The sequence below is a fragment of the Nylanderia fulva genome, unplaced genomic scaffold, assembly GCF_048542155.1.
Source record: "Nylanderia fulva isolate GAGA-0341 unplaced genomic scaffold, ASM4854215v1 Scaffold157, whole genome shotgun sequence".
Taxonomy (NCBI): domain Eukaryota; kingdom Metazoa; phylum Arthropoda; class Insecta; order Hymenoptera; family Formicidae; genus Nylanderia; species Nylanderia fulva.
The window spans coordinates 98,035-110,857 of record NW_028189806.1 but is presented as its reverse complement, the minus strand read 5'-3'; the positions used below and the strand labels follow the sequence as shown (position 1 = coordinate 110,857).

The 12,823-nt window shown below is 34.6% G+C and overlaps 1 protein-coding gene across 1 annotated transcript; it reads right to left on the bottom strand.

Moving 5' to 3' along the window:
* Nucleotides 1-1,588: 1,588 nt before the first annotated feature.
* On the bottom strand, nucleotides 1,589-10,826 carry LOC114934020 (uncharacterized). Its single transcript, XM_085480682.1, has 8 exons — nucleotides 10,787-10,826; nucleotides 10,398-10,537; nucleotides 9,594-9,719; nucleotides 9,078-9,237; nucleotides 7,797-8,029; nucleotides 7,362-7,521; nucleotides 3,194-3,316; nucleotides 1,589-1,818 (listed from the first exon to the last, which is right to left on the bottom strand). The coding sequence occupies exons 1-8, from the start codon at nucleotides 10,824-10,826 to the stop codon at nucleotides 1,811-1,813; spliced, it is 990 nt and encodes a 329-aa protein (XP_085336808.1). The 3' UTR covers nucleotides 1,589-1,810.
* Nucleotides 10,827-12,823: the final 1,997 nt, after the last annotated feature.

Genomic DNA, 12,823 nt, shown 5'->3' with positions numbered 1-12,823 from the left:
TACATCCTCAAGCAATTCATTAAGCCGGTGACGAAGAAAATTTGCATAATAATTTGCATTAACATTTCTTTCTATAAATTCAGGACCAATGATGTGATCTCCTAAAATTCCAAACCACACATTTACAGTCCATCTGCCCTGAATGTTTGTAACTTTAATGCAATGTGGATTATGCTCTGCGTAATGATGCTCGTTATGTCTGTTTATGGTTCCATCATTGCCAAAAATTCCTTCATCTGACCAAAGAATGTTTTTCAAAAATAAGTCATTTTCAGCATCATTTAATATCCACCTATATAAAATGAGAGATTTTGAATAAAATTAATGACACAAGTTGATAAACGGCAATAATGTTTGATATGTTGCAACCACAGACTGTTGTCGTTAATGTTGTTGCAACGAAAGAACAAAAAATGCATTTTTAAACGAACTTACCTGTTCAACAATCCATTCGCACCAATTTAAACGTCGTCCCATATCACGAGCTGTAAGTCTTTGTGTTGTATGTCGTTTAAAGGGATGCATATGCAAAGAATGTTTTATAATTTTGTGGACGGTAATATGGTTCATATGCAAATCTTTGGCAGTCGCTCTGGTGCTTGTATGAGGATTTTCTGTTACAGCTAGATGAACAGCATCAACTGCCTCTTGTTGTCTCTGCGGAACATGTATGGGCCTGCTAGGTTTGTGAAATTTTCCATTTATAATACAATATGTTAATATAAAATTACTACAAGTGTATTTTCAATATATATATACATTTTTTTGCGACCTTTATTACATAACTCCTAGAATGACAAAGAAAGATAACATACCGAATTTACAAAAGGAAGACTTTTCTCGCTTCATTTTTGGTCTCAATACAAAAACAATGTTCCCAGATTATACATATATATATTTTTTTTCCGATGAGTAACGCGAGGACATATATCTTATAATTAGACAAATTAGGTCAATAAAATAATATATAGATACAAATATTTGTATAGTAATGCTAATTGTAATAATGACAAACATGAACGCTTATTCTCTTATGAAAAATTTTCGTATGCGAAGATGACGCTGAACGAAAATTGTGTGTGTGTGTGTGTGTGCGTGTGCGTGCGTGCGTGTATGTGTGTATGTGAGATTGGTATATACTTTTACACAGTTAAAAATATATACCAATCAGAGGGATCGCGCAGCATCATTTTCGCATACGAAAAATTTTCTCGCTCCATTTTCGGTTTCTACGAAAAAAATCTTTCCAGATTATACATATATATATTTTACCCGAGTAACGCGAGGACCTTATAATTAGACAAAGTAGGTCGATAAAACAATATATATATAGATACAATTATGTGTATAGTAATGCTAATTGTAATTAAACTACTGACAAACATGAACGCTTATTCTCATATGAAAAATTTTCATATGCAAAGGTGACGCTGTACGAATATTGCGTGCGTGCGTGCGTGTGCGTGTGTGTGTGCGTGTGTGTGTGTGCGTGCGTGCGTGTGTGTGTGTGTGTGTGTGTGTGTGTGTGTGTGTGTGTGTGTGTGTCTGTGCGTGTGCGTGTGCGTGTGCGTGCGTGTGTGCTGTGTGTGTCTGTGTCTGTGTGTGTGTGTGTGTGTGTGTGTGTGTGATTGGTATATACTTTTAAATTTAAAAATATATACCAATCTGAAGAATCGCGTAGCGTCTTTCGCATAGGAAAATTTTTCGATTTTAACAATTGAGGTCCTGGAACAATTCTAACAGGGAAAGGCTTCGTCCGCGCATATCACTGGCTTCATCGGTCTTCATCGGTCCAGTCTCTGCGATCTCGCTACATTGCTGAAATATAAAAGTATGTGTGATATACACGTATAATATAAAACATCAGATGGGTGATAAAAAAAAGTACAAACGCAATATTAAAAGTAGATAAAATTTATTGCAGGAAAGGGGCACTGGAATTATATTTTTTTTTGTCACACAATTTCCAATATAGACGAAGAGAGAATATAATTACATTGCCCCTCTTCTTGCTAATGTTGACGCGTTGACTTGTATGAAAGCGCGCAATTTATGACTACGTTTATACGATCCGATTTACGCCGCAATTATAACATCGATATTATTATTAATACAAACGTTTAAGGGTGACGTGTAAACGTAGGGTGCTTTCCATTTAGCGACACAAGTCGACACAAGTATCATTCTATCTTTGTTGTTCACTGTTGTTGAAAAAAGACAGAATGATGCTTGTGTCGACTTGTGTTGCTAAATAGAAAGCACTCGTAGTCATCTCGCTCGTAAAAGCGAAGCGTTTGCGCCAGTGATGTCAGAAAGAATTAAGCTTCGAGCAACACGCATCTCCCCCCCCCCTCCCCGCCCTTATGGTTGCGTGTTGCTCAAAGCTCGCTTTTAAAGGCTTTGTTTACACCGAGCACTTGATACGCGTACCAAATCCTATACGTCCTATAGGTCAGATAAGTCCTATAAGTCCGATAAGAGTCGGTAGTCGCGATCGACAGTTGAGTCGATCTTTGTAGTCTTGCGACAGGAGCTTAACAGTGGTATGTGGCGTATGTACAATATGTGACGTAATTTACGGTCTTGTGGAAGGATCAAATGTAGTGTTAATATACAGTGAGCGTCAAAGATGAGTATACATCTAAAATACATATAAACATTAAGTAACAGTATAATGTGTAACATTAATATTATAATTTTTCATATATAAGGCATGCTACATTGCAATTACGTTGCAGTTATCTTGTTAAGTGAGAAATTATAATATTAATAGGAGCTTTCCGGCAAGACACAGTGTAACACAATGTTCACTAGTGTAAGTGAGACACACTGATACGTTCTCTCTCACACTAATGGACACTGGTGTCGCCTGTGTTACCTGCTGGAAAGTTCCCAAAAATGTTACGTTACCGTTAAGCCTGAGACACAATGCGAGGCAATAGCGATAGGAATAACATAGCACAAATTTCAACCTATAAGAAACCACATTCCATTGGTACGTGGTTTCTTATAGGTTGAAATTTGTGCTGTGCTATTTCTATCGCTATTGCCTCGCATTGTGTCTCAGGCTTTACTTTATCTTTACTGGAATTCTAAAGTACAATATTAGAGAACTGTGTTTTCATTGACATTATTAATAACTTTTCATTTCTCTATTCACTGCAGTTCTCCAAGAAATTAGACAAAGCATTACCTTCGCGTCTATTCATCCGCTTCTCCTCATTTTCATGCCTCGCCTTGGAATGTCGGAACCACTCCATAACTCGTCGTTGTATTTTTCTCTGGTCGGAATCCGGGATATTGTGAAGTATGGATCCTGTAAACATTTTCTTTGTTTTAACTTTCTTATTTTATATTCATTGAGATAGAGAGTGCATCAATTATATTTGAATAATTTTGCTTTTTTAGTTTTATAATGCAAAAAGATTAAAAGTACACAAAATTTTATTCACATAAATTGATTCATCGAAAACTTTTTAAATTTGATTAAAATAATAAACAATTACGAATATCTACGTGGTGTCGAATGGAAAATTGCTGAAAATAAACAGCTGTCATTTTCAAATGCACATAGAGAGGAAGCAGTAAAAATAAAATATTTTCTAAGAGAGGCATTTTTATTTATACATAGAGTAAAGACAAATATCGGAAATATACTTATTATTTAATAAACGATTTATAAAAGATGGTTCAAGATAATAAAGAAAATTGATCAGAGCTGTGAGAATTAAAAGCAATGAATGGCATCTCAAAAGAGACGTAAAGTTACGTAAAATTATTTATAGTTTCCGCAAGAGATATGATTTTTGTTTCAATGATGTTTTAATGATGCACTTTAAATATGTCATTAAAAAAAAACTTTATTATAAATGATAAGAATGTCTTTACTCTATGTGAAAATAAAACTGCTGAATGTCCTCTATTTAAAGATATTTTAATTTTTCTGCTCCCTACGTGTATTTAAAAATAACAGCTATATATATAGGTATACATATAGGCCTGTATTCAGAACTGCACGTTTCAGAACGGTCAATTTTTAACGCACATAATAAACAAAAAAATTAAAAAATTTTTTTACAGAGGACATTTTGCATTTATTTACATTTAAACAAAGATAATTGGAAATAATTTTATTACTACGAACAAACGTTTATTTCAAAATGCTAATTAAATATATATACAGGGTGACCCATTTTAACTTAGGCAGCCAAATAACTCGAAAAATAAGCACACTACAAAAAAATGTTTACAATCAAAATTTCGTCATTTCGAGGGGGACGTACAATGACGTTAACATCAGCCCCCTCACCTCTCCCCCTGGGCGGTGAGGGGGGGCAAGTTTGAAATCTTAAATGGGAACCTCTATTTTTTATTGCATATTCGGAATCTTTGGCTAAAAACACATACAATTTGTCTGAAACATTTTTCTCGATTCATGATAGATGGCGCTGTAATCGACAAAATTCAATTTCTTCGATTTCTCTTACTGAGAGCCCATGCTTACGATTCTGCAATACATTAACAATAAAAATACCACGTTTTTATTGTTAATACTCGAAATTAGTCTTAAAACAAACTTCTCATTATTTTATATTACTCATTAATTACTTCTCAAGAAACTGCTTTTAGCGTAACCTGCCCTTTAGGCAACTTGAATGGTCCAAAGTACCGCACAAGAAACGCCCAATTACCTGCGGCGAGTGCACACTCAGTGCGCACTCCATTTAGTGCCAAAGTCACAAGTGTTTATGTATTTTTTAACATTTGTACTCTGATAAAATTCTGGTAAAATGGCAAATTATACGCCTACAGAAGTAGTCGATATTCTTATAACCTTTGGTGAATGTGGTAGAAATTACAGACTTACTGCCCGTACTTATGCGGAGCGATTCCCAAATTGCCGCCATCCTACTGATCAACAAATTATAAACATTGAAAGGAGATCTCGTAATAATCAATTCATCGCGAAAGGCGAAGGAATAGACTTCATAATAATAATGACCCTAGATTGCTCGCAGTTTTGGCTATGGTTCATCAAAATCCCCATATTAGTACCCGTCAAATAGAACGAGAACTGGGAATCTCTCAAACTACGGCACATAGATTGTTACGATCAGTCAATTACCATCCGTATCATATTACTCTGGTACAGGAATTAAGTGAGGCCGACTACGTACTCAGAGTACAATTTTGTAGATGGGCTCTTGAGATGTTAGATCAGAATCCAGATTTTTTTAGTAATATTTGTTTCAGTGATGAAGCAACATTCATCAGCAATGGTAGTCTCAATAGGCATAATTGCCACTATTGGTCACCAGAAAATCCACATTGGTATCGTGAAGTGCTTAATCAACATCGTTGGAGTTTGTATGTATGGGTAGGCATTTGCAATGGCCAAGTCATTGGACCTCATTTTTTTGAACGTCCAATTAATAGTCCAATGTATTTAGACTTCCTCGAAAATGATTTGCCAGCATACCTAGAGAATGTTCCCCTTGCAGTTAGACTAAATTTATGGTATCAACAAGATGGTGCTCCTGCTCATTATACTCGTCTTGTACGGATATTTTTGAATCAAAGGTTCCCAAATCGGTGGATAGGGCGAGGTGGACCAGTTCTGTGGCCTCCGAGATCACCGGATTTGAACCCCTTTGATTTCTTTTTATGGGGATACGTTAAAGATGCAGTGTATAGTGAAGCTCCAACGACAAGATTGAATATGATGGAAAGAATAAGAAGAGCTTGTAAAGCTATAACTCCTTTAATGCTAGAAAATGTACAACGTAACTTTCGCTGTCGATTACTGTTATCTTTAGAAAATAATGGTGCACACTTTGAGCATCTCCTTCATGCGGAGAGAGCTGATAACAATGCAATCTTGCCTTCACTGGCTGGGTCACTACTCGACCTTGCTTTAACTGGTTGTGTCACCACTCGACCTTGCCTTTACTGGCTGGGTCACTACTTGACCTTGCCTTAACTGGTTGGGTTACCACTCGACCTTGCCTTCACTGGCTGGGTCACTACTCGACCTTGCCTTAACTGGTTAGGTCACCACTCGACCTTGCCTTCACTGGCTGGGTCACTACTTGACCTTGCCTTAACTGGTTGTGTCACCACTCGACCTTGCCTTTACTGGCTGGGTCACTACTTGACCTTGCCTTAACTGGTTGGGTTACCACTCGACCTTGCCTTCACTGGCTGGGTTACCACACGTTCAAGCACCCCGAATTGTGAGAGGCGAGGGGACTCACGTTAATCAAGCACCCCGAAGGGAATAAAAAACTGCTACGTCCACGTTGTTGTTCCTGGGTTACGCTAAAAGCAGTTTCTTGAGAAGTAATTAATGAGTAATAAAAAATAATGAAAAGTTTGTTTTAAGACTAATTTCGAGTATTAACAATGAAAACGTGGTATTTTTATTGTTAATGTATTGCAGAATCGTAAGCATGGGTTCTCAGTAAGAGAAATCGAAGAAATTGAATTTCGTCGATTACAGCGCCATCTATCATGAATCGAGAAAAATGTTTCAGACAAATTGTATGTGTTTTTAGCCAAAGATTCCGAATATGCAATAAAAATAGAGGTTTCCATTTAAGATTTCAAACTTGCCCCCCCTCACCGCCCAGAGGAAGAGGTAAGGGGGCTGATGTTAACGTCATTGTACGTCCCCTTCGAAATGACGAAATTTTGATTTTAAACATTTTTTTGTAGTGTGCTTATTTTTCGAGTTATTTGGCTGCCTAAGTTAAAATGGGTCACCCTGTATATAACAGTTAATTTCAGTAATTTATCAAGGGCGCATTGTACTATATTGTCCGTATTCGAAATGCGCTTTTAAAAATGTTAGCGCGCTTTTTTGTCATTCTATCCTTATTTCACGTTTAATGAACAATAAAGATAGAATGACAAAAAAGCACGCTAACATCTTTAAAAGCGTTCTGAATACGGACCATGCATATAGTACAATGCGTCATGATAAATTACTGAAACTGTTATAATTAAATTAGTATTTTAAAATAAACGTTTGTTTGTAGTGATAAAATTATTTCCAATCTTTATTTAAATGTAAATATAAATGCAAAATGTCATCTGTTAAAAGATTTTTTTATTTTTTTGTTCCTTATGTGCGTTAAAAACTGACCTTTAATTATAGTCAACAAATTTCCGTGACACCCTGTAAAATAACACAGAGAGAAAGAGCGAGAGAGAGAGAGAGAGAGAGAGAGAGTTTGCATGCGCGCGCGCGCGTGTGTGTGTGTGTGTGTGTGTGTGCAGTTTTTTTATCTGTCATTATGTGTATATATATGAAAGCATTACTTAATCACATATTTTTACGTTTAATTAATATTTAAACTTACTGAAAATAACTTTCATCACTTCCAGTTTCTGCAGTGGTTCCTTTCCGCGTCGGCCTTCCCAGTTATATCTCTCCGCCAATTTATTGGAGAATACTTTATACAATGTTCTCTTTACGGCATCATCGACACTTGTCCCTCCGATGGATTTGATATATCCGCGCTATAAAATAAAAAGGTAAAATAATATATTATTATCAGATTAAATAATTCCTTAAAATTCTTTTAAATTCTCAATATTTCCAATCATTTTTTTATAACAATTTTAAATTATTAATAATCTGAACGATAAAATGTATGCAATAAAAGCTTGTAAAACTTCATGGTAATTGTAAGTTACAGTATTTGTTCAATTATCAAAATATAATTTCGCGTCTGATTATTTTATTGGTAAAATATTTATATCTTATATATATAAATTTATATGCGTTTACTTACTATTTCAGTGTTATGTTGGGAATTTGACGCTTTCAAGATCTCCTCAACTTCCGCTAACTGAGCTACGGTTTGCAAGGGAAACCGGTTTTCAGCGCCCTCAAAGGAAATTTGTGTTCTCTCACATTCTGTGTCTTTATTAATTTTGTCCACTATGATGTCTACTAAGGTCAGTATTTGCCTCACATCATATTTTACTGATGCTACTTCCCTCGTTAATTTTTTTAAATGATCAACTACAAATATTATTAGTATTTATTTTCTTGAAGGCAACGTGTAATACGACTGATTTATAAAATTAACATGATATGTAATTGTAATGTATCAATAGCATATAAATTTATATAATAAATGTGTTAACGTTTATAATAATAATATAAAAAAAAATACAAAAACATATAATAAAAAATATAATAAAAAAACGTTATAAAATGTGCATAGTATATAAAATATACGAATAGCTTATAAAACATAAATTAGTCGCATTACACGCTGCTTTCAAACGATAAACCAGAAATATACAAGAATAAATGTAAAGTGTTGAAAATATTTAAATTACACGCGCGCGCGCACGCGGGTGTGTGAACGTGTGCGTGAACATGTGCGTGAGCGTGTGCGGGCGTGCGTGCGTGCGTGCGTGCGTACGTGTGTGTGTGTGTGTGAGAGAGAAAACGATTAAAATACACAATACTGCGGACATTGATATGTATAAAATCATATAAAAGAATGATTATTAAAAACATTATAAAAAGGACCAGTAAAAAGATTATTAAAAAATATTATTAAATTATGCGCATTTTATATTTATATATATATATATATATATATATAAATTGCGCATAATTTAACGATAATATTTTTTAATAATCACTTTAATAATACTTTAAGTACTTTGTTTAATATAACCTTTTCAATAATCCTTTTTTATAATAATTGAGTGCATAATTGTGTATTTTAACCGTATTTACACACACACACACACACACACACACACACACATGCATTACATTTAAGCTGCGTTCGGGAACATCACACGAGTGCACACCGGCCGCCAAAACTCTATTCTATGCGTTAGGCCTGTTCTACAATAGAGTCGTAAGCTGTAAGACGTAAGAAATTGACCATTCACAGTCGATTTTTCTTCTATTTTAATTCGTCTGTGATTGGTCAATTTTTTATGTCTTACAGCTTACGACTCTATTGTAGAACAGGCCTAACGCATAGTATAAATTTTCAGCGGCCGGTGTGCATCCGCGTGATGTTCCCGAACGCAGCTTTACTTACCAATTGGACCTTCTGCGTGTGAAAATTGATTATTAAAATTTTCCTTTTCTTTTTCAATTTCTCTGTACGTATACTTATTCTTAGTAGCTCGGCCAATTTTTCCCGCATCAATGCCATTATGCTCGAGCCGATCGATGGCGTCAATGGTGGATCGATGGTGTCATACCGATTATGTGTCGAATTAATTCGATTTTTCCCTTTTATTATAGGGCTGTTATGCGGATATTCATTGTCTGACCGACCATGGGCATGTATCAAGCCATCTCGAGTTTTCTCTCTTGGAGCAATAATAGTACGCGGCATATGTTCCTCAGCATCTGTTTCACATGAAGCACCGAAATCATCTCCATTCCTATCTTCATTAATAGGCGAAGCTGTAGAGAACAAAATTGTATGTATTATTTTAAATATTGTATATAAAAGTTAAATATATATATATACATATATATATATATGTGTAACTTTAATAATATTAATTATAAATATGAAATTTTATGTAATGTTGCGAATGCTCACCTTGTAAAAATGATGAATGGGAGCTTGAGTTTGTAATTTGCGATGATTGTGATTTTTCGGAAGAGCGTACATTGGATGTAGTTTTACATTGTATCCGAGATACATCTGAATCGTTGAGTCGTTGATCTGTGTCAAGATTTTAGTAATTAATTTTGATAGAATTTATATAGTCTGGATTTTATGAACTTCTCATTTCACTGTAACACTCTAAATTTTATTTCAAATTAAGATTACGATTTATCGTTAGCATTTTCCCAGATGCATCGGACCCACTCTAAATTTTATTTATTACAAAAGAAAAAATAAAAGTATCAACACGTCTTAACGGTCCGACGTTCGAAATTATACTGAATTTCGGTGATGATGTAACGTATTAGAATCGATGTAAGGTGACTTTGTGTTTGCCATAAATACTTTACCACGTGTTTTGAAAACTTCGATTCCAATACGCGACATCATCAAAGTGATTCAAGCTATAATATAAAGAAAAGTTAAAGAAATTTAAATATAATATAATTTTACATGAATCATAAGAACAATATATTATTATATATTAATAAAATAAAATATATGTATAATATATATGTGTAAATGTATGTATAAAATATATAATACAATATGTTAAATATAAGAGATATAAGAGAGTTTTACACATATATACATACATATATTTAATGAAGAAAATATATATACATTGAATGCGTGTGTGTGTATGTATATACACACACACACGCGGGCGCGCGCAATGAAAATGCTTATAACGTTACGTTTTGCAGGAGGACATGGAGCAGGTGGCAAATTTACACCAGATTCTTCTTCGCTTTCCGACGAAGAGTAAATTTTTCTCGCTCTATGTTTTCGGTAATATTTTGCTTCCTTTTCCGTGTCCATATCTGACGTGTATAAAGCTTTCTCTGCCTTCGCATAAGCCTTCTGTAAGGACGCTGAAAATATTATAAACATTAAATATTATAAATAAGTAAAATATTTATAAAAGTCAGTAAAACCCTATACTTAAATATAGTACTTACAATATTCGCCAAAAATTCTTATAACTTCTAATGCGGGCCAATCAAACTTTGGTATCTCCTATTTCTCTACCGCTTTTCGGATTTTTATATCCGTCTTAAAATGCGAGGGATATTTGCATTCATCTTTATTTTGCAACCAAATTTTTGGTATTACTTGAATACCATCCGGGAATTCTGCGACGACAAAGCCTTGATTCGACATCTTCTTATACGCATCTACAGCCCACGGGAAGTTAGGAGGAAAAGCGCACGGCGACGAGCTTTAAGGTCGATAATCCTAATAACATTCATGCGAATTAGTATATTCATCATTATATTCGACACGGAATTCTTTACAATTATATGCGAATTGAGGACTCTATACGTTTTTTATTATACAGAAAAGTGTGTAAGTCAAATTTATCATTCTCTTTTCGAGTTTACAGCGTCAGACATTTGCGTTTCGGAGCGATTGATTGCATGTATAGTAATATTTAATCAAATTTAACATTTACAATATATATAAATAATATTTACTGTGTATGTATGTGTAACTGTCAAATAAAAATTATTAAAGATTACAGATTACTTGTTTAATTTTTTTTATAACACTCCTTGTCTAATAGTATATTGTCCGAGTAATATAATCACAGCTGAATTATTAATTGCATGTATTGTAATATTTACCCAGTCAGAAATCATCCATCGAATTGACATATAATCGACGTCGAAATCATCACAATTACATCGAAGTACATGTAATTTCGATAATTTCGACGTCGATTATATGTCAATTCAATGGGTGATATTTGACTGGATAAATATATATATTACAATACATGATGCCGATTCGATTAATTATTTCTCGCCGGATAACGTTTAACTATATATACGTAAATATGCACACTCAAATAAAAACTATTCAATACTACAGATTATATGCCTTATTTTTTGCCAGCTCTCGTTGTCTACAGTTCATCAGAGGAACGGAACAGCGAACAGCGACGGACTTTATCGCCGGCGACGACGTCCTAAACAACATTCATACATGCAAATTGGCTCTATATTCTATATTCATCTCATTATCCGCAACGAAAGAATTTATAATTACGTGCCAATTGGGAACTCTACGTTTATTACAGACGAGTGTATATGATTCATTACTCTCTTTCTGAATTAATTTTTTGGCGGTATCTCTGGTCATATGCGCGACGGACATTTTGGCGCGCTTTTTATTGCATGTATTATTATTACCGTTTAACTACGTACATACGCACTTTATTCAAATAAAAACTACTTAATATGTATTTCAGATTATACTTGCCTTATTTCTTTAATAGCTCTCCTTGTCCAATGCTAATATCTTCTGTAAAATGCTCACGGCTAATCGACGGCGCGTCTTGCACGGATCGCAGACGGGAACGGAAGAGGAGACGAGCACGGCGACGGTCCGCGGCGTCTGCGAGTCCCTAACAACGCTGGTACATAGCAACGATTGTTAGTTACTATTGTATTATTAATTACAACTAACAATTGTTGCTATGTACCAGCGTTGTTAGGGACTCACAGACGCCGCGGACCGTCGCCGTGCTCGTCTCCTCTTCCGTTCCCGTCTGCGATCCGTGCAAGACGCGCCGTCGATTAGCCGTGAGCATTTTACAGAAGATATTAGCATTGGACAAGGAGAGCTATCAAAGAAATAAGGCAAGTATAATCTGAAATACATATTAAGTAGTTTTTATTTGAATAAAGTGCGTATGTACGTAGTTAAACGGTAATAATAATACATGCAATAAAAAGCGCGCCAAAATGTCCGTCGCGCATATGACCAGAGATACCGCCAAAATATTAATTCAGAAAGAGAGTAATGAATCATATACACTCGTCTGTAATAAACGTAGAGTTCCCAATTGGCACATAATTATAAATTCTTTCGTTGCGGATAATAAGATCCTAAAAAAATCATAAAAATGAAAAGGTCAGGCCATGTTCAAAAGAAGGTACTCAAAAATTTAAACGATCTAATAATAAATTATCACGAAAAGTAACTGATATGTTATTCAAGGTGCCAGTTCAAAGTGAACATACGTAAAGTGTATATTATCTAAATTTAGTAATAATATATTACCATGAAAAGTAACTGTGATATTTTATTCAAGGTGCAAGTTCACATTGAATATACATACATATAAGTAAAACTGATTACAATTTGATTCTAGA

What these genes read in the sequence shown, in the direction of transcription:
- LOC114934020 (XM_085480682.1), bottom strand. Translation starts at nt 10,826, where the DNA reads ATGTCGAATCAAGGCTTTGTCGTCGCAGAATTCCCGGATG. An exon ending in AAAGCGAAGAAGAATCTGGT is followed by an intron (nt 9,720 to 10,397) that starts GTAAATTTGCCA and finishes ATCTTGACACAG; the next exon opens with ATCAACGACTCAACGATTCA. An exon ending in ACACGCAGAAGGTCCAATTG is followed by an intron (nt 8,030 to 9,077) that starts GTAAGTAAAGCT and finishes TAATATTTGTAG; the next exon opens with TTGATCATTTAAAAAAATTA.